This window comes from Loa loa (genome assembly GCF_000183805.2).
Source record: "Loa loa unplaced genomic scaffold supercont3.454, whole genome shotgun sequence".
Lineage (NCBI taxonomy): Eukaryota > Metazoa > Nematoda > Chromadorea > Rhabditida > Onchocercidae > Loa > Loa loa.
In genome coordinates, this window is record NW_018108634.1 from 4,377 (window position 1) to 26,734 (window position 22,358).

Below are 22,358 nucleotides of genomic sequence, written 5' to 3' on the forward strand. Positions count from 1 at the left end.
GTATTTTATTTTTTTGGTTTTCAATTCGAATTAACAATTAATCAAGCAAAATTTTAAATTTATAAATATTATTCCATTTTTTAGTATGATAATACATTTAAATGATTGATTAAGAAATTGTTCTTTTTTTTTCTTTTTTTTACAGGTAGGAATGAAAAAAAGAATGGATAATGAGAGAAGGTTATCGATCAAGGAAACATCGATTATCGATAATTCCGGAAAATGATGAAGAAATTAAAAAAGTATTTGATCAAATTGACGATGGTGATGTTGCTGTGCCAAAACAAATCCTTGTAGAACTTGTTAAAAAATCATCGATGAGGTGATGATAGTTTTATTCCATTGAATTTGAAATTTTTAATCAAATAATTTAGCAATACTCAAATTTTGTATAACTTTTTACCCAATAACTTACTGAATTTCAATAATTGAAAAAAATTTTTACCATCTCAATTTGCTTTCTAAAACATCTACGAATTATTTCTAGATTGTGAAATATTTTTAGCTTAAGTTACAATGTATTATCCTGTTTATAAATTAGAATATAAGTGCATTAAATTCTTTTTTTTTCTTTGTTTTCCTTTTAAATTAAATTTCAGATTTTTGAATATGAAAGAATGGAAAGGACAACAATTTGATAGAATGTGACGTGTAATATTCATTTTCATTAATATCGAATGAAAAAAAAAAAACAAAAACCGAATATTTCAGACGTTTAACAGCATGTCAGTGCAAATGTACCTGCGGATTCTATCCTGCGGATACCAAGTTAACTGCTGTATCATTATTTACGGAGCAAAGATTTCCATCAACTGATGAAATGACTATTTCATTTAATCCGATGAATCAATTTCCTCGAACAATTCAAGACAATTCCTATCCAGAGAGAGGGTTTGTTAAATTTAAAATTAAAATTTTGATGCAATAGCTAATTTTTAAATTATAACATTTAATTTTAATACAAAATAGAATAGACTATCCATTGGTAACATCGAATTGCTTGCCGCCAATGCAACAAATGCCAACATCCGTTCTACCAGAAATATCGACACCATGGAGTGGAAATATTCCTTTGACAACATCAACAACAATGCAAGAGACATACAATACAACAAACATAAGTTTGTTGCTTTTTTTTTTTTTTTTTTTTCAATAAGTTAACCAATATCAAATATCCAGAAATTCAATCTCTTCAAATGATCAGTAAATGATAAACAAAAAGAAGATATGTAAATCCTCTTCAATAAACTGTGATAATGTGAAATTCACGCAGAGCTATTTGTAATTTTTACATTGTTCTGTATTTTTGTTTTATTTTCATTTTTTAGTTTTTTTTTTTCTGTCTTATTTTTAAATTTTTAATTGCCTCTATATGTATTAGTAAATGTATTAGTAATAATTTTTTGGCAATATTTTTAGATATACAGATTGAAATTTCTCTTACTACCAAAATAAAATACTTTCAGATGACAATTGTTTTTATGTGGATGCATTTGAAAGACTGTTTGTGGATGATAAATTATTACTTCAGGTAAACTATTTCATTAATTGAGAAAGTACTGATTGTTTGTCAAGTATTTTAAATTAAAAATTAAATGAATCAAATTTTCTTATATATTTTGCAAGTTTTGCAAAAAAAATATATATATTACTATACATAATATTCAAGGAATTGGTTATCGCAAATGATATCCTGAAACAACCTTTGGATTTATCTACAAATCAGCGATATTCCAGTGAATTGTCGCTTATGGATGTCGTCCGAATGACCGATTTAGCACTTCGACGTATTATCAGCATGGCTAAAGAACTGACATTTTTCAAAAGTTTATCGAGCAAGGATCAAATTTCTATCCTTAAAGGCTTGATGCTAACAATATCCGTTTCCAGCTTCTTGAGCAATTTCTAATAGATGAAGCCTGATTTAGAATCTTCTGCTAAATCATATAACTTTAGATTTAGTAATAATTTCAAATTTTACGTGTTACACGTGTTACATGAAAATTTTACGTGTTACATGTGTTACACGTCATTAGAACGGCTTTTTTTTTTCTTATAAAATCCAAAATTGTTTATTTTGGTTGGTACTAGATCAGTTGAAAAATAATCGACGTAAAAAAAAAATGAGTTCCAGCTTTGAATTCTTATTTCTGAGAATTGTTCGAAATTCCGGACAAGCTTCCCCATTCAGTAGGAATATATTCACAAATTTCCGAAATTTGATCAGGATTTAAGAATTATTTGAGTTGAATTGGTAAAATTTTATTGTGCAAAAATGAAATTGCCTTTTTGATCGCTAAAATACTGCTACAGGATCATGCAGTGAATTGCTGATATTACGAGGAGTTATGGTATTTGATCAAAAGAAACATGCATGGAACACGAGTGTAATACAGGTTTGTATTCTTACCTGTATCAAGTGTGAATTTTTGAACTTCTTGACGCACTAATTAGGATAAATTCTCCACAATTTAATCATCGAAAACTTCCATTCTTCATTAGTGACTAAATTCAATCGGTTTTAGAAGTAACAATTTTAACAAAATCACCCAGTACAAGTGATTCCCATAGAATTACTTTTACTTCCAATTAAAATAATAATTACATGATCTTACAATACTTCCCTTGTATCATATAGCAGCACCGTATCTTTGTCGTAATTCTCATTAATTTCTATTATCTCTTCTTTCAGCATATCGTTTTTCTCTTAATTTTAATCTTTGCTATATTAATTGTTAAATTGTATTACTTAAACACTTTTTCGATCTGTAATACTTTCCTTTTAAACAAATCCTAGCAGTTCTTGTTCTCTCAATTATTTTTATGCAATTACTTTCTTTAAGGCAAATAATGTACCAAATTCCTTCCTTCAACAATATTTTGGTCATTTTGCTTAGAAATATTTATGGTGAAAGTTTGACTTGAAAATGTTCAAATAAGTTTGTAATTGTATTTTAGGGTTCAGCTGAATTAGAAATCAAACTGGATATACTAAAGAATTCGAAGGAATTGAAACATTACGAAGAGCATAAGAGGTACGAATAATTATAGTTCAGTTTTATGAAGTTAATCCTTGTTTGGTTCGAAAATTACAGGTAAAAATAGTAGTATTAAAATTCTGGAATATAAAAATTAAGGTGAATTTGAATTGCTGACAGGTAAACATTTTTCGATTTCATTTAACAAATTTTTGAAAATATTAAACGTATCTTTTGCAGGTTTTTGACGACATTTGGGGAAAAATGGGGTAAGAATGAATATATTATGTTATTACTCAATGCAATAACATTATTTTCACCATTTCGTACAAATCTTCAAGATGTTCAAAAATTGCAAAAGATACGACAAAGATACTGTGATGTCCTGAGAAGGTGCAATTTAAGAATACAAATTTTTATTAATACGTCCTCATTTTTTTTTCTTTTTTTGCTTACTTAAAATGAATTTTGGATTAAATAGGCTTAAGATTTCGTAAATCTTTCAGAAGTATTATGTAATTGATTATCTCGAATAAGTTTAATGTGAAATTGTTAATCCTTGCTTCGTTCATTTAATCGAAAACCATTCAAGATACTTATTACTGTTGTGAATTCAGGTATCTTGGCAACCTTTATGTTGCATCTGAAGCGGAAAAAGCATATCATGGACTGCTCAAGAAATTAGGTGAAGAATTGAATCATTTGAGTCACAGTTTGTTGCGCATTTATCATAGCTTAAATAACAGCGAACTTAATCCATTATTACGCGAACTTTTCGATCTCTCGCAAACTTGAATGAAAAATGTCTTGGTGTTATTCTATTCTTCCTCTTCTCGTTTTTCGTTTTTTTTTCCCTCCTTTTTTTGAATTGTTACATTTTTATTTTTCGCCAATCCCTGAAATAATACCATATGAGTTGAAATAAAAGTGAATATTGTTATTTGACTTTTTTTTTTATGACTTCTTATTTAATATAATAAATTATAATGATAAACTTTCCGCTCCTTTTACAAGTTTTTAAACCATTACTTGTATCAGTCAATTTTGGAATCGTGTATACCAGGATGAATGATTAGAAGCAATAATATTGCCGATAAACAAAACATATTTGGATCGAAAAAAGTGGAACACAATTGGATGTAGTCAAAGTAGAATAATGTTCATACAAAATTTTTGTTCGGGAGATCAAAATTTTTACTCGACAAATAACACAATCATTTTGATCTCTTGGTTTCAATATTCATCACAAATTAGAGATTTGAGATCCGAGGAAATCAGCTTCATAAAATCATTCGATGAAAACCCCGGTATATTGTGCTACTAAGAATATATCACGTTAAATTATTATGAAACGCTAAAGTAATATAAATTCGTCATAAATGCTACAGCAACAATTACATTTTGTTACCGAAGCTTCTCATGCACAATGGAGAAAACTGACTAGGGAACTTCAGGGTATTCAAAACCGACATTATTATGGGAATATCTACTAGGTCATTGCTAAACTGTAACAATCAACTTGACCTAATGTAATGTGACTGCATACAGCCAAGGCCAACCTGAGGCTAGTGGACATTGAACATATGCCAATGTTACAGCTGAGCGATTCATTTCTCGGAAGTCAACAAAATATGCAAGAAGTCGCAAAATACCGAAGCGCTGAAACTGGATCTTTCCAACTATCGAGCTACGAAATACTTAGGCGTGTGAAACCTACGCCAAGATATCTGTACGAACTAATTTTATGTGAACCAATTTTCGAAACGGATCAAATCGGGCCGACCAAACTAAATATTACCGACGATGTATAACGCAGACTTTTCTTAGTGGATCATAGAAATACTAAAAGGCGAAATAAAGTTATCGAATGTATAAACTACTCATTGAGTAGCTCTAGCAATACAATTTTATCAAAGAAAGATGCAATTCTTCCCACGAACAATGTCGAAGCAATCAAAACAATCATTAAAACGACATTTGCAAAACTGGTCTTAAAACTGTTAACAAAGCATGCTGGTAATGCTTCCTTTTCCTCCTCATCTTTCTTGCCCTTTTTCTTCCGAAAACTTCACCAAATATAACTGTTAAACATTCATTGTTTCTTTTTTAGTCTAACAAGGAAAATCAATTAAATCGATCGTACAGTAAATTATATCCGCTGGAAAATAAAAAAAAGGGCAAGACCACACCGAACATTTAAAACCGGTTAAAAAATATGGTCATAACAATCATAGTATGATCGACAATAATAAACAAGAGGCATGGATAAGGAAAGATACCAATATATCCTTTAATTGGTATTATTTTAACATCAAGCGATTGCATTGAAGATTTAAAACCCAAATAAAAAAGGAACTAAAACCTCGTCAAAAATTTCTGACGCTCCTCATTCATAGCACACCTCAACATCTCCAGTAAGTCCATTCTTCTCCTCACTCTATTTCCTTCTCTGTTCTCGTTTCGTCTAGAAAACTCTTTTGCCTTTTTCATTCCTTTACTTTTTTTCCTTTTGCGAAGTACCCACTGCTTTGTTGGTCAGTGAGCCTTGATTAAGGGTGTATAATCGTTGGGGAACCAAGACCCCAGGCCCAAAGTAAGCCATAAAAAGCAATGTTGCTTTTGTGATTACAGAATGATAAGAGCGATTAAAATGAGAGGATAAAACATTTTCATCATTATCATCAGCAACAGAAACAGCGCAGCAAAAACAATTGTAATGGGTGGTGGTAGTAGAAGCAGCAGCAACATGCCAGTAAAAAATCCATACTGGTGTCTCCTTTTCATGAGGAAAAGAGTAAACAAGAACATAATATATATACTTCTGTTCAGCATTTTTTGGTATCAAATTTAAAACTTCCTCATTGACTTAAACTTCTAGCCTGGAAGGAAATAGGGTGGGGTGTAATAAAGTAATAAAACACAAAACAGTGCAACATGATATACTTACAGGAAAGAATGAGAAAAAACACAATGAATTATAGCATAACTTTGATAAGCAACAATAATTCGAAAAAAAAATGAACAGGGGCACCCTACAGAAATGACATTGAGACATATGTATGGATCAGATATAATAAAATATAAGAAGTACACATAAGAGGAAGAAAGTGGGTTTTCTAGAAAAACTTTGAGCAAGGGGCCTAGGGGCAGTTCAGATTAACCATACACAGTCCTCGTTCCTGATTATCGGTACCATCAAAATGAAACAAAGGTTTTTATCAGTGATAATGACTTTCTTAAGATCTGTTTGAACTTTCGTCATAAAATAAAAGTAAAAATTATCTTTGCATTTTCTGACACTTCTTATTATATTTGCGGATTCAAAGAGCGATGAGTTCCTCACGGCTAATAAGTTTACTAGAGAAAAGAAGACAAATGATTCAGGCGAACAATTAGCTCTCCATAGCATCACGCACTGAAAAACCATACCAATTAAACATTGAAAATAAGAATTTAACGATATGACTTAGAAAACGACTGTCCACCTTAATACCGTTACAGATAACCTAACGACGACACCAGTTCGATGGAACAGTTTAAATGCGGATAACCCTGAACTCATTTCGAGATGTGTCCGCTTTTGTCTGCCTTGTAATTTTACACTCACCTAGAGACATACTGCATCGGACTATCGGGCTACCAAATCATTCCTAATCCTGTTACCCTAACAGAAAATAAGCAGTGATTATGACAGAAGTCTCTCTGCATAAATCGATTAGCAGTAACAATATCAGAAAACAAAAACTGCTAACTTTGCTGTTGCATGAGATTATGCGGATGAACATTCGGCTGTTGGGTCTGAATACGCGCTGAAGGTGTTTGATAGGGGTCGACACCAGAGAGATTTATGCTAACTGAATTTGGTATCACACTTGGAGGAGGTTGATGCATCATCGGCGGCATATTGCTGCTTTTACTCCACATCTATAGTGAACCGGACGTCTTATTATGTCAAATGATTAATGAACCATGATTATTATACATTACAGAATCTTGAAGTCGAGAAATCACTACTACGCCTTTGCCAAAGATCAAACAGTTTGTTCATCAACAGCCCAGTTAACACATACATTATAATGGTTTAATGATCTTCCCCAAAGGTTTTGTGCGCAAAATTGTCCAAACTTGGTGAGTTATCTCCAAAATATTACGTTGGGGCACTGTGCAAGACCCAATAATTTTCTGGGCTAATCCCGACTCATCCCAGTGTTACTTCCTGAGAACACCAAAAGCAGAAGCTTTTCAAATCCAACAGAACTCAGTTTTATTCCCATTCAATTCAATAGTAATCCAAAACTTGTAACATAACTACACACTCAACGGATGTTTATGAAATACAAATTAAAACCTGTGCTTTAGCTGAAGCGACTGCAATATAACTTATCAATTCGCGCAATGGAAGCGCCTTAAAACTTGGTAAATTGTTCCGCATCATGTATTCATTTGTGTATTCCTTCAAGTTTTCACTGGAAATAAGAAATGCTAGCAAGAGAATAATGTTTTACTGCTATAGCCGGGCAGTAAATGCAAGCTGTCAACTTCATGTTTTGCACCAAATGGATTTCATACATGAAAAGCTGTGCGAATTATTTGTATGAACTGGGAGAAGATCTAGCAGATTTAGAAATGGAACTAACAGAACTTTCAAAAGGAAACAACATCGGAGAGTTTTCCAACTTACGGAGAGACATGTGGAAAATGATTTCTTAGAGTTTCCAGCAAAGTATCGCGTCGAGGAGACGAACTACGACTGTTATCCACCACCAGTGCACTCTAAACAATGTTTACAATCGAGCCGTAAGGCGGAAAAAAAAGAAAATAAAACCAAAAAATAATGCCTGAAAGAAGACGGATAACCTGATGAGGTAAGAAAGGTAACAGTAAATCATACAGTGACATCAGAGGGATTCGAAGAAGGGGTGTGATAGCCTGTCCAATTAGGCCACTGCTGTGACTGATAACCACTTCCTTGATGTTGTAAATGATTGTAATGACTTGGTTGGCTCGACATTATACTGTTACTGTTATTTCCAGCTAAAAATTTTAAAAATATGAACTGAACAAATATAAACTTAGTTTCCAAATAAATAAAAGTATCCTTAATTCAAAAACTTACAGGATAACGTATTAAGCCATTCGTTCCCGCCACCATTACTCCAGCCATTCGACTGCGATGTGAAATGGCTACTCGTATTAGGAATACCAGGTGGTGGATGAGAAAGCTATAAACACTAGTTATAAAGTTAATAACAAACGGACGACGATGTCTGAAAAAGCTAGGAAATTAACTAAACCTGAGTAGAACTTCCACCGGTGCTGATACCATAATCGGTACCGATGGGTCCGAATGAACGACTAGGATTGAGCAGTTCGTTGATAGAATTCATGGCAAGCGGTGCATCCCAACTGGAACCCCATGCAGTCTGTAACGATAATCCAGAAGATGACGACGTACTGGTGGTTGCTTGTGTGGCACTGGACGAAGAACTGACTGCCGTGGTATGGCTACTAGCATAATCCATCGCAGAACCCGTATGACTAGTAGGTCGAACGCCTGAAAAGTATTCAGAGATTTACTTAAAATGCAACAAATACTAATTCGAACGAAACTTGAAAAGTGCAGTAAAACTAAGATTTCCAAAGCGAATATTAAGCAGATTACGGTCTATAAAAACCGAAACTTATATTCCTTTTAATTTTCACTGCCTTAATTCCAAACAGGTTTTTATTCCCTTAACTTCTACATTAAGCCATTTTGAATCGGAAAACAAACCAATTGGTGCTATTGATGTTGTGGTGCCTGTAGGTGACTTCATGGGAGAAGATGACGGAGGAGCAGGAGCTTTTGACATTGTCTGCATCGGTACACCTGGTGCCACACTACCCGAGGTTAGCGAAGAATCTAAAAAACTTCAGTTCAAAATCTGCTATTGTCATCCAAAATAATCCGAATGACAAGCCATAAGAGATAATGGCTATAAACTTACTGATAACTACACTAGCAGTAGGAGCCCGATTGCCAATTACTCCTACAGCAGGTACAACAGGAGTCACAGCTTTTTCAGGACCAGCAGGCGATATCTGAGGTGCAAATTGTCCTAATTTGAATTTTGGTGCAGGTGGAGGTTTTGGTACACTAATTTTTGGTAACTGAGCGATTGTTTTTCCAGCTTTGATTTGCTCAATCTAAAAAATGGTACCAGCCTACATGGTGGAAATTACAAAACTTCAGTTGTGGAAACAACAAAATATCCCTTTTGGAATCAAATGTCTAATAACTTTCAAATGATTTCTTCCTCTTTTGAGCAAGCGAGTCTTCATAAAATCCTAAAAACTAGATTCTGTAAATCATGCATAACTTACAACTTTCGGCAAATTGGCCGAATCAGAAATTCGTAAAAAAGCATGCTACACATCAAACAATTTACCTGTAGAGCGAATTCGGCTTTTGCAGTGGTAATGAGACTGGCTACCTCTTCTCGTTTAGCCCTCCATTCGGCAGCCGCTCCTCTCAGTTCCTCCGCCGCAACAGGATTCCTTGCCCTAAATTTATTCACAATATATTCCAAACCAAAAAAAAGAAACTATGCTACCAGTGTTTCTCAAAGCTCCTATCATGGCGATTGGTAAGAAATAACTGTTATATGGTTATTAAATAGAATTAAACAAAATGACGTACTTCTTCACTTCAGTTTCCAGATCCTTCACTCTTTGCCCAGCATCTTTATGGGCCCTTTCAAGGACAGCAACGCCTGTCTCAAGCTTATGCTCCAGCAGTGAAACTTCGGCTTTCTTTGCACGTTCAGTCAAAAAAGCTACATTACTTTGAAACGTTTTACGTTCCTGAAAGAGTGGATGAACAGATTCAGAGCTATTTCAACATACCTTACAAAGTGAAAATAATTAATTTGAATGCACCGATATAGCCTGCCTTTTCATTTATTTGGTAAAACAAAAAATGACTTAGACCCTATATGTTACATAATGAACTCACCGAACATAGCACATTTTCGGAACGTTTCAGTGCAATCGACCGTTCATTAAGCTGACTTTTTAATTCGCTGATTTCGGTATCACGTCCTCTGATTTCTTCAGTCATGTTCTTCCTAGTATCCTGGCTGGATTGCAGCTCTCTCTGCAGCTTCCTCAATTCTTCCGCATTTTTCTGTCGAAGATCTTGCAGTTCTCGTGCCAGATATTCATTTTTCTCTTGTAATTCCCGTGATCTCTCAGAATCACGCCTAAATTCAAGAACACGACGTCTGTTTTGATTCTTATCAGTTAGTAAAGGATTTATTAGAAGCAGAAGGAAATATTTTGTACAGACTAAATCTCTGGGCTGAATTTCTTTTTAAGAAGCTGGCAAGAGAATGACCTGGTATCCTTTTCAAATAAAGTAACAAAAAAACTGAAATGTGCATTACATCATGGCTGAGATGGACCGCTGCCAGAGACTGCAACCTCAAAGTGACTAGACCTCGGAAATAAGTCATACAAACTAGGTCTCAGGCGATTGGATCAATTCCCGATCTCACTGGTACATTTCACCAATTAGGATCGCCGGTACCGTTTTGACCTATGACAAGCCAGTACCAATTAGCCTAAGTTCATATCACCGAAAATTACACTTACTCATGTTGTTTAACACTTTTTTCAAGCTTCTTTAATTCGTTCTTCTTCTGATTTAGTTGTTGCATTGTCTTCTCATGTTTTTCTTTCTCGGACTGCAACTGTGCCTGCATCTGTTTCATTGTATTCGCATGTTTCTGCTCTTGTCTGTAAAAAGTAATACAGTAAAGGAAAATGCCAGCTCAAACAACTCACAAGCTTCCTTTTACCCCTACCAACTTTCATAGCAAAAACAATAAAAATTTTATTATATTTAGGAATATGCCTTGAAGATATCATCTCAAACTTACTTTTTATTTTTCTCTTTCTCGGCAGTAAGTTGTCGCGACAAGGTCTCTTTATCACTTTCAAGTAACGCAATACGCTGGGCAATTTTCTCCGTGTGCTCGTTCAATCTTCAAGTGCGTGTATACTGATTAAAATTAGCATCTACATTAATCATACAAAGCACTTACAGATTTCACTAAAAACTTAATTCTATAGCACGTAAATAAAAATAACATACTTTTCTGCTTGGCCAACTTCCATCAATGGATTTTTACTCACGGCCTGGTCAGCAAAAACACCAATGCGATGCACTTCGCGATTCAACATATAGTCATGCTGGTCATCTGGACAGTCAGACATCAAGGAACTGAAGTCATCTGCATCATCAACCAAAGGCGCTGTTAAATGATGTTCATCCAGAGAAGAGCAATCAAGATCTGAAATGTGTCCAGATCGCATTATTTGGTCAGCTGTTGGAGAGTACCGCATCACAATCATAACGGATTTCAGACCGCGATAATGGATTTCTAAAAGTTTTCGTCTTTATTATGATTTCATCTACGCTACCAGCTAAGCTTTCACGTTCTCTCTTACCTCTACGTCCATCTTTGATTGCTTCGATAACTTTCTCGTCGCCAGCTAGAATTGCCAGTTTTTGCAGACAACCTTTGAGGAAGGGACTTTTCGAACGCATTTCCAATGTATTAATGAATTCAGCGGCTTTGTCAACCACACGTTTAGCATTCACACAGTTAACACCAATCACTGACAGCGCTGCCATAACTTGCTGAACCTTAAACGAAAGTGAAACTGATGAAGAAATAAAATTACCAACAAAATTTTTTAATAACTTGATACCAATCAATCTGATTCCTCTTCTTTCTACACAATTCTCTTTATAAATCAAATTGATCTTTCATGTTTCTAGACTTTACCTTCAATCGAATTCTGCGTCAGCATAAGTCTTTATACTAAAAACACAGACGAAAAAAAAGAAAAACGACAAACATATTTTTTAATTTTCCTTGAAACAAAAAGTGACCTGTGCATCTGTAAAATGAGGAATATTGCCGGCACCAAAATCCAAACTATTTTCATCACCAGCTGCAGGAGGATTCTGCAAAAAAGGAATTTGTAATTTCATGATATGCAAAGAAAAAAAAAAGATAAAGATGACACGACAAACCTCTCCGTTCTTCATGTATTTCCAGCAGTATTTGATATTGAATTTAAGCCATTCTTCGATATACTGTCTTGACCAAATATTCGGCTGTGCCGAATCATCTATGTATGGTTGTACCTAGATCAACTTTCTATAAAATACCAGCTCGAAACGAACTGCTTCCAAATGACGGTAGCATTACATTTCATAGTTACTCAGAAGTCGTTGACTATTATAATTAATTAAAACCTGCGGATTTGCCAAGTCGTCCCCCATAATTTGTTGCGAATGATAGATTGGAAAGACCGGGAACGTCTGCAATAATTAATCGTTCGTGAGTCTAAATGCACTCATTCGTAATAATTTAATTTCTAACTTGATAAAACATACTTTTGGATCTGCATTAGTGAATTGTGATGTGAAGCGCGCTATGCTTTCTTTCTGCATTTCCACGGCTGCTTCCGTCCTATTATCCGTTTGGGTCTTCGATTGCTGCAACTAATAGAATCATATTAAAGAACAAGTACATCTCAATCTGAATGACTAGCCTGTTAGTTAATTTATAACAGCAAAAAGAAAGTATACGTCTGCTATTAGTAATCACAATCTCAGAAAAAAAAACCTCGTCCTGTTTTTTCTAGAATCCACATCTTTGAATTCGTTCGGTTTCTTTCGACGCCATTCTAAAATATTATTTCACACTGTTATAGAAAGAAGAAATTTCCATAATACATCATTTTAGTATATTTGGTCTAACTGGAAGCATTATATGGTTATACTTCTGCCAATTAATGATTTAAAATTCTAAGTACCTCAGAGTAAATTCCCGGATTACTATGCAATGTACGATATGGTTTTGTACAACCGCTGAAATAACCACCAAATCTGAGAATAAAAATTCACCTGACACCAGCAAAAAAACAAAAATGAAATACCTACCGCCGTTGGGAATAGTTTTCTTTGCTGTCTGTTTCTTTGGCTGTGCATATGGCCGATTTGGATTTGGATTTGTTATACCCGTTTGTGCATTCACTATGGCTGCATCTGCTTTGGGCATTAGCACGGAAACTTAAGACATCTCATTAAAACGTAGCTTGGAATTTCAGCTGAATTAAGAATAGAAAGAAATGAAAAGAAAATGAACCCCAATAATCCAGAATCGGGAAAAAAATCTACAGTGAACTTCCTGTTTCTACCTCCCGTAACCTATTGTCATCATGCAAGGAGATCAAACTCTCTCCGAAAAGAAAAAACACACACGCATACTTCAAATTAAATTATCTAGTCGTAAATATGAAACTAACTTTGAGTGTTAGGTCAACCGGTCATTTTAATTAGAAAAGTGAATTGAAAAGCTAAACATCCTTCTTAAGCATAATACCGCAACGAAACATAATGGAGTGTCCGGCATATGTCACTATCTCGACAACATTAAGAGCAGAGAATGAAAGGGTAATTGAATCTTTTCTGTTACTAACCGAATCGAACTTGGATGAAAAAACACCCTCAAAAATAGTGAAAAATTACAATCTGTCTGACATGAAGCCTCTTCCGTGTTAAGAGAAGCAGGCTCAAGAATAGCTTGAATACAGCTATCACAATCATCGCGTACTACTGCACCATCATTCTGAAGTGAACGCTTCATCTTTTTAGAGTAAGGAACTCCAACCGCTGTGCGACCATTATTTCCTTCAGCCTAAACAATATTTAAATGCTAGGATCAAGCCAATATCTATGTAAAAGTGGGCATTATTCCAAAACTTTAGGGTAGCAACTACAAGAGATAATTCTGGACATTTTTAATCAAACAAGTCTTCGTCCAGCACAACTAATGAAAAAACTTCAATTACTCTTTGGAGTTTAAAAGAAATCACTTCGCTATCAGAGGAAGCTCCGCTTGATGAACTCGTTTCTTCATCACTAGAGCATTCAAGAACGTGTTGCTCTTTCTGTTCTTGGCATAACTCCCATGGCTGACCATGTCCGCTTACATCATATGCACAACGGAGAACCGGCCCAACTGGCTCTTGTGCCTCAGAATTCTAAAATTAAATTATGTAAATTGCAACAATTAGTACACACATGACTTCCCATCACTTCAGAACTCTAGCCAGTGATTAACCAACCTCACAGAATGCCGAAGCTGAATTGTGGAAAACTTAAATGCACCTCCATGAAATTAAAAGTATCGCTGGTGAAAATGTACGTGGGAAGGACTACGCCGATACATCACGAAAAAAGCAAAAAAAGATTATAAGTCCATCAAACAATTAAAAAGGAATAACTATGGCATGAATCGTAAAAACGATTGCCTTGATCTTTTCTCGCAGGTGGTAAACAAACAACAATCCAATTCCTTTCCTCTTGCCCATCTATGTTTTCTCTGGTAAAGTCAATGAATTAACGTACCCGTGAATCTACTTGCAATATATCCCCATCTTCGGCCATTTTGGCTCCTAAAGTAAATACATCATTTTCCAAGTAATTAGCATTGACCATCAGTTTTTTCTTTTCGTCATCCGGCTTTTCATCCAATCTGCAATATCCAGAACCCTTCAGAGTTATATCCTGTACTGAATTATTTACCACTGGTTGAGTTTCAGGAATAATATTAGGTGTGATCATGATTCAGGCTTGCATGTATACATAATACCAAATTTACCTTTCGCCAGCGGTCTTCTTGTCATCAGTCTTTCCTTCCTTCCGTTCGCTGTTGAAAACGGCCACATCAACCTGCTTTGTTTTTTCCTGTTTCTGCAATTATAACGATGTACTAGTTTCACACTAAATGAAAATCACCAAATTGTCAAGAAATTACATATCATCTTGATAATCTCATGATGCTACTGTGTAAGTGAAAATTATTTCAACAGTTACTTGAAATTTTTTTATAATCGAAAGACTGTTTTAAATAAAATACTTTCCCACAAATATTCACTGTCTAACAATGAAGAAATTGTTACCGATCCATCCAGCCCTTCCTCCTGTTTTCCATCATCAGAGAGCCATTTCATTTCACGAGTCGCATTCAGCAGTACTTCGGTTGGAGCTTCTAGAAGAAAACAGTATCAGTGCATAAACTTGAACTTTCTTCCTGGAGAAAAGACAGAATCTACTCCGACAGACATGCGAATACTCGAGTCCTGTTGATCACCAAGACTGCCATACGATCTCGCAAGCTTAATTTACGAAGGAAAAGAAACCTTGCACAACGCAAGCGTTTTTGTCGTTTTGCAGCAATGGACGAGTTTCCGTAACATTTGATTCTACAACTTGCCTTGTTTCCGATGCTTTATTTAGAGGAGAAGTTGCTGTTCTGAAAACATGGCTTGCTTTTTTTTTTTTTTCTTCGTTCTAATTTCTGATTTAGTTCGCAGCTAGGATTTTCAAAAAGATAAAAAATAAAACAAAAAGTAAAAAAAACGAATGGATAAACAACAACTCGAGAATATCTTTTAGTGGTTGACAAACAATGAGACTATAAAAAAAGTACGAAAACCTGTTCTGAACATTCACGTTTCTCTCAGCATTTGTTTCCCGCGATTTACTATTGGAATTCGATTTTGATTTGTTTGTATTGGATTGTTTGTTGATTGTGGCAGCACCTGATATAGCCTGTTTTAAAGCACTCTGATTGAGCGAATTTTCTTCATCACTTTTGCCAAGCGGTGGTCCTAAAAAGAGAGCTGCCATTGAGATAAAAAGGAATCATTGCGTATGCATTGGAATTGAGTATTAAACTATAAAAACAACATGGAGACCTTTTTCAATCCTTTCAATACTTTGTTTCAGTTTCATCTCAATCAGCTTCGCTTTCTGAGCCTCGAGATCGGCCTTGCAATCCTGATCACGATCTTTACAAAATTTCAGAGCGCTCATATTAACTTCGATGGCCTTGTCGATGAGTCCTCTACTGCTTTGTATATCAGCTAACCTCATATAATCTTGAATTTTCTTCTCGAACTGTTCATGAGTTCTGGAAAATGCGTTTAGGAATAAAAGAAAACTGGAAGTATAAACTCTTTCACTCCTTCTTATCTTATGAAGAAAATAAAATTGTATGTAAATAAAAACACAAAAATTTCTTACAGGATATTCTTCGGAGGTTCAGCTTTAACAGATACTTCCAAAATAACTTTGTCATCTTTGATATAACCTTGGCTTTCATCTAATATATCCTTAAAATATTAAATATATGAGAAACTAAGACTCATCTGTCAAAGAAATCTTCCATCAGTAACTAGTAAAATTAATCAAGCATTTTCATTTTAGCTGTTTGAAGCATTATTTCTTTTGAAGTTTTATTCAGGAAACAACATAAATTTAAACTTACAGCCCATGTCATGAAGCATGAGTATCCCCAATCATTTTCCTTAGCTGTATAAACATGGTTAGTTTTCCTTGTAAAATGCGGTACGCCTTGCTTCTGCGAAATCAGCCGCAGTTCTGCCGCAGCTTGGCACGACCATGAACTGGAAAAAAAAGGACATAACAGCAGATAAGATAGGTATGACAGAAAACACTTTTCAGCCCAATTTTGCAACGATCCTGCAAATGTGTCTCCTTTCGATAAAAAAAAACGTGCACCAACGTACAAGCGACGAGACTCTCCACTCTTTGTTCTACAGATATAGAATAAATGTAATGATAACTCACTCAGAATAAGCATCCGGACAACACTGCAGGAAAAATCCCAAACACTTCTGCGTGCCTTTCTTTTGTACAACATGCTGTCGAGGCATTACCATTATCCGCCTAAAAATAAAGTGGAATGAATTTCAAATATATCAAAAAATATCAGTATTCAAGACCATTGTAATAACATGACAACTAATAACTCCTATTAATCCCGTTTCTAACCTTTTATACCCGCAATATTAACAAACTGTTACGGTTCTTAAACCCAGTGTACTAACCAAGGAACAGCTTGTATTTTTTTGCTTGGCCCTCTTACAGTATCGGCCATATTGGTGAAGTTCTGAATCATCAACCGTAATGTCCCATCAGAGGAAGTGCTTGACGTAGGAGAAGTAGCATCAGTACTCGATGATGCCACCGTACCTGAAATAGGCGCTGTAATAAGTACTACACGAAACTAAAGTACTCCAAGAAATGTAACCAACTAACAGACTGAAAGCAAGAGCAAAGTTCAAGACCGCCCGGAATTCAAATGAAGTTGGGAACTTAATCTGACAAGAAACGCAAAGAAGAGAATATCATTTCGGTAGATTTTGCTTTTATTATATGGTAAATAAAACTAAAAAAAAAAAAAAAACCAATACAATTATCCATCCGATAGCCCAATCGAAAATTGGTGCTAGATGACTTGCAATGTGAGGCTCCTTTTGAAGGCGGTCAAGCTTACAAATGCATTAAATAGATGAAGCAGTGCATTAATATCCGAAAAGTCTCATATTAGGGTGGAAAAGTTGGAACTCAAATCAAACCTTTATTGGCAATAGGTTGAGAAATAGTAGTCCGAGAACACTGTGTGATTTTCGGGAATGTTTCTTCATCGGGATCGGTTTGACATGCAACATTAATCTTGGCCTTTCTGAAATGTGAATATGGTTGAACAAAAACTTGGAATACTGCAGAACTCGCCACTCCATATTCCTATTATTTACCTACTTTCGTGCTTTTCCTTCGACATGTTTGCATGTTTATAACCGTTATTCACCAGCAGTTCATACCGCCATATTACATATATATTTCAAGTTTTAGTCTACATAGCATGTTCATAATTACATAGCATACTTTCATTTTCCACATATACTTCATTTTCACTTCTCATATTTTTGCTTTTTTATAAACAATAAACGGACTGCAGCTAGCATTAGACAAAATGCATATTGACGAGACAAAATGCATACTGATGAGACGATATGTAATAAAGAAAACAAGAAGCAAAATAAGGGACGAACCTCACACCACTCTGATGTACCGAGCATAAATTTCCCCTTCTTTCTCCAGCTACAGCTGACGATTTAACAATTTCATGGCAATCATTTACCTTCTTAGAAGGTGTCCTTGAAGTTACAGTTGTACCCACATCCATTTCACCTGAAATACGCTGAACATTCACATCTTGGAAGTGTACACTGAAAGTTTGGAAAATGAGCAAGTTAAATATCACAGTAAGAACAGCACAGCAATCTATCACATATCCGCAATGGTACTCACGACGCGGGTGGTCTCCGCGAACTTCGACAAATGCAACCCTCGCGCCTCCCACCCATCCGTCTTTACAATTACATATATCTTCTTTCGCATGGCCTGACCCATGGATACATATCTTTAGATGTTGGGGTGGCGCAACATCGGGGACATACAACTTCAACAGATATTCATCGGACTAACTGACCAAGTGTTTACATCTTACTGTCCTGGTGGACTCTGCCCTCGACTAATAACGATATGATTCAGCTTATCTCTATCGCCTAATATGCTGACGAGCACTGTTTACAAAACTGCCATCCTTTCGGTGAAAAGGTGTATGGAAGAGGAATAAGTTACTCACTTATTCATGCCGTGATGGTACCGTCCTTCAATATAATCATCACCGGCAGTACATTTTCTAGAAAAATTTTCCAATGCCCTGGAACGTATATCACAGCGTACTGAAACGTGGAAACGACACTTAGTACCTTTAACTACCACAATATTCATCCGACAGTAACCGACAACGCCAATGAAATGGAAGAACTGTACGCAAAAACGAAAAATTACATCCTTCTAAACTTTTAGTTCATGTATAATGAGATGACAGTGAAACGCTGAAAAAGGAAATGTGACGTACACGGAAACTACGAAGTGAAACTCCACCGATACAGTGATTTGCTTTCGATGAAGCAAGTTAATAAAAAGTAATCCACAAACTTAAGATTATTGTGGTGAAGAATTCAGAAACGCAAAACCTTATGGAGTTAGGGAATATCATCGACACAATCGTATCACTCCGGTACTTGTAGATGATACTGTTTCGCGTGGAGCTTAGAAGCATATAATCTGCGATAAAGTCAACTGCCATAAATTTCAAAACGTTCTGGGAGAACGACAAATACCAATAGAAAAGTGAGTGAAAATGGTACATAGTTCGGAAAAAAGAACGAAAAATAGTATGAAACAAGTAACGGACGAGAAATCGATGACTTCTTTTTGTAAATGATGAACATTTATCTACAACGGCCAAAAGTATGGCAATCATCAGCTAATCGTAAAATATCTATTCTAACTTAGTGAAATCGAGAGAAGGGGTTTGGGGATATGATTCATATGCTGACAGCTTTGAATAATTCACTAACGGAGATACAACCTACCAGGCTCCTGAAACTCCAAAAAATGGTAAACAAATAATTCCAAAGTAAACTAGGAACTGCAATATCCGTGGCAGAAAAAGAAACTTACACTTAGTCCTATACGTTGAGGCGTCCACCGGTGCATTTGCATCAGTTTTTCTAGTAGCTGTGGTAGTAGTAGTGGTAGTGGTAGGAGTAGTGGTTGCGGTAATAGTTGTAGTAATAGCAGCAGAAGTGGTGGTAGTAGTAGTAGTAGTAGTAGTAGTAGTAGTGGTAGAATTGTCACCCAACTCTCTATCCACTGAAGACCTTTGCGGCTGAACGGATCCACCGCTGCTACCTCCACCACCACCAGCTGTTCGATAATCCGGTACGCTACCTGTGGTATCACTTGATACATCTACGGTATTCGAATACGACGATTCACCGTTACTATCACTATCAGCAATCGTTCCGGTTGGTCGTCGTGGATCGTTTGGTACCGCAGTTGCATCGTTCGACAAGACATCAGCAGACGAGTTTACACTTGCGTGATCACCATCACACGTGCTACTTGCGCTACTCGACTCGTTGTTTTCGTTCATGCTCGGCGGAGAACTGCTACCAGCCGTCACCTCGAGCGTCACTTGATTCGCCATTAGAGTTTTTTTTATTTTTTCAAACTTTTACGTCCTGTATTTACAACTTATACAGCACAACAATATATACTTCCAGTAGCGTCGCAGCTGTATGATTTACCGAACGTTATATTCCTATTAATGTACAAAATGCAACAAAATATGTGGCTTTGATTTTATATTCCTACATAAATATAAAAGTAGCAGCTAATTTGGATCCCAACTTTTTAATACTTCTGCCTGAATGCCTTTAACACCCTTTCATAAAATAACAAAATACAAAGTAACAGAGAGCTGAAAAACAAATAAACAGGAATGAAAAAGAAAGTAATACACAAATCATCTCAGTTCGCTTTTTTATTCGTCCCTTTGGAACTGATTTAGAAACTATATGTTGCCCAGAAACTTAATGATGTATTCAAGAAACCACTATAATAACAAATTTACAAATATTTCTTTCATCTCTCTCCCTTTATAATCTGAAAAATCCTCCTCGTTTCGCAATTCATGTGATCAAATGAGATCAACTCTCCCGCATTTCAGAAGCATTTGAGATATCACTTCATTCGCCGACAAAGCACCATTTCCATTTCTACCCTTCCACTTGACCTTATCAGATTGAAATATATGCCAAAAGCTAGAACTCAACTAATATGCTTCATGCATGATACCATCCTAACCACTTCCTTACTACCTCATCCCTCTTCCCACAACCCAACTTCAATATGCATTAATCTACCAATGGTGAACTTCTCATCAACTGATGCTCGTTGTTGTTCGGCCACAAACAAACATACAAACCAAAATGACACGGAGAGATACGCCGCTGCAGCGTTAGACAACGATCATTCCAACTTTCCCATATTCTGCTATCTCTCACTTTACTACGGTAGTCCGCTAAACTGAACGTCACGCTTTTTTTTTTGCTTATAAAGTTTAGAAAAAAGGAAACTCATACAACTTTTCCACGGGAAGAAGAGGAACTCCAACTTTACTATAAAAAACTTAATATCTTAAATGAAAGGGAAAAGGCGAAATTTCAAAAATCTAAAAATACAGATGACGTGTAAATTGAACCCCCAACCGCTACAACAATGCCATCTCACAAAGATCCATCAACCAGCTCATCCGGAATTTCAACCTGCAACTGATGTATGAAAAACGAAATGACTGGAATAAGCGGAGATAGACGGAACCTGAAAACGGAAACCCTAAATTGCATATTAAATTCCATCGCCGCTATTATTGTATAAATCGATAAATCGATCAAACACACAGCGGGAACAACATCAATCCAAGACAACATCATCTATTTTGCAGCACCATTCTCTGCGTATTTTCTCCTATTTCCTCTGATACATTTTGTTAGATCACGATGATTTCATCATCCTATGAAATTTTCTCCTTCCTAGATTTTCGAGTTGCCTAAGTGATCCCGATATAATCATGATGTTTTACATTGAATTTTCGCAACATAGCAAAATTAAATTTAATGAATCATGATTATTGTGCATTTTCATTGACACGACTGTTACCTTAATATGATTCCATTATTTGAAAGTCCCTCTTATTCTCAAATTCTTGGATTGCCTGAGAGACCCCAGTATATCCATGATGTGTTACACTGAATTTACGCGATATTGCAAGACTAAATTTAATAAATTACGATTATTTTCCATTTTTGTTGATTTAGTTGTTACAACACTATGATTCCACCATCCTATGGGGAGATTCCGGTATGTGGTATGATCGTGATGTTTTAAATTGATGGAGAAAAAATGAATTGTGTTTGTAATTGGTTGTAGAAAGAGATTAAAGAATGCATGTAGGAAGGGATCACCTTTATTATCGAAGTGGAATATTGGGTTATTCGTAGTTTGTAATTTGTTTTTTGGATTATAAATTATCCGAAATTTATTTCCGGAATGAGTAAAAGTGCAGCGTTCAGTTCAGAGTAATGTATGCTCGTAATATCGCAGCGATTATTCTGTTGTGGTAAGGTGCATCAAGTTTCGACTAAATTTTGTCAATGAGTAAATGCGTCTCGATCACACCATATGTATCAACTAATGCTTGCTACTGAGATTGCTTATAGTAGTAAAGTTTTTTATGACCTCAGAGCTGACCGCCGTCGCTATATTGAAATCTTGTCTGCTGGACAAGTGTTCCGCATGTAATTTGTTGATAACCCCAGAGCTGTTAATAGTCAGCCACGTGGCATTTCCAGCTATGTGACAAGTGTTCCAGTTCTCTGACGAATTTTTCAGTAGTCTGTCGGATAAGTATGACACTATCCTGTCCATTTATTTCTTCACTAAAAATGTTTTTTTGCCGGGTTACCTCCAAGGTATAAGGAATAATAATGAATGTTCTTTCCTCTTATTCAGTTCGAAAATCCAATAATGCT

At 35.6% G+C, this 22,358-nt stretch overlaps 5 protein-coding genes across 5 annotated transcripts; 2 read left to right on the plus strand and 3 right to left on the minus strand.

The window, feature by feature from the left end:
* Nucleotides 1–170: 170 nt before the first annotated feature.
* LOAG_02252 (hypothetical protein) lies at nt 171–3,884 on the plus strand (the record flags this gene model as incomplete). The annotated part of the gene is made up of 9 exons (XM_003137790.2): nt 171–322; nt 712–891; nt 970–1,121; nt 1,467–1,531; nt 1,670–1,862; nt 2,314–2,396; nt 2,959–3,035; nt 3,219–3,371; nt 3,596–3,884. 9 exons carry the CDS (start codon nt 171–173, stop codon nt 3,771–3,773), a joined length of 1,233 nt encoding a protein of 410 aa, XP_003137838.1. The 3' UTR covers nt 3,774–3,884.
* A 677-nt stretch (nt 3,885–4,561) lies between these two features.
* On the plus strand, nt 4,562–4,789 carry LOAG_02253 (hypothetical protein; the record flags this gene model as incomplete). Its single annotated transcript, XM_003137791.1, has 1 exon — nt 4,562–4,789. The coding sequence occupies one exon, from the start codon at nt 4,562–4,564 to the stop codon at nt 4,787–4,789; it is 228 nt and encodes a 75-aa protein (XP_003137839.1).
* Nucleotides 4,790–4,854: 65 nt separating this feature from the next.
* Nucleotides 4,855–5,468, minus strand: LOAG_02254 (hypothetical protein; the record flags this gene model as incomplete). The annotated part of the gene is made up of 2 exons (XM_003137792.1): nt 4,855–5,044; nt 5,341–5,468. 2 exons carry the CDS (start codon nt 5,466–5,468, stop codon nt 4,855–4,857), a joined length of 318 nt encoding a protein of 105 aa, XP_003137840.1.
* A 387-nt stretch (nt 5,469–5,855) lies between these two features.
* On the minus strand, nt 5,856–20,008 carry LOAG_02255 (hypothetical protein). Its single transcript, XM_020445961.1, has 37 exons — nt 19,444–20,008; nt 17,961–18,099; nt 17,484–17,590; nt 16,953–17,097; nt 16,693–16,791; nt 16,370–16,508; nt 16,126–16,214; nt 15,798–16,012; nt 15,536–15,710; nt 15,240–15,352; nt 15,000–15,088; nt 14,699–14,790; nt 14,446–14,572; nt 13,911–14,078; nt 13,564–13,732; nt 12,972–13,104; nt 12,849–12,903; nt 12,427–12,528; nt 12,286–12,351; nt 12,061–12,174; nt 11,917–11,991; nt 11,469–11,667; nt 11,113–11,311; nt 10,898–11,002; nt 10,611–10,754; nt 9,973–10,219; nt 9,658–9,821; nt 9,407–9,521; nt 8,966–9,164; nt 8,752–8,880; nt 8,273–8,532; nt 8,095–8,200; nt 7,870–8,012; nt 7,660–7,751; nt 7,327–7,444; nt 6,731–6,902; nt 5,856–6,393 (listed from the first exon to the last, which is right to left on the minus strand). The coding sequence occupies exons 1-37, from the start codon at nt 19,970–19,972 to the stop codon at nt 6,371–6,373; spliced, it is 5,355 nt and encodes a 1,784-aa protein (XP_020303638.1). The 5' UTR covers nt 19,973–20,008; the 3' UTR covers nt 5,856–6,370.
* Nucleotides 20,009–20,681: 673 nt separating this feature from the next.
* LOAG_02256 (hypothetical protein) lies at nt 20,682–22,254 on the minus strand (the record flags this gene model as incomplete). Its single annotated transcript, XM_003137794.1, has 3 exons — nt 20,682–20,853; nt 21,058–21,092; nt 22,078–22,254. 3 exons carry the CDS (start codon nt 22,252–22,254, stop codon nt 20,682–20,684), a joined length of 384 nt encoding a protein of 127 aa, XP_003137842.1.
* Between the last annotated feature and the right edge of the window lie 104 nt (nt 22,255–22,358).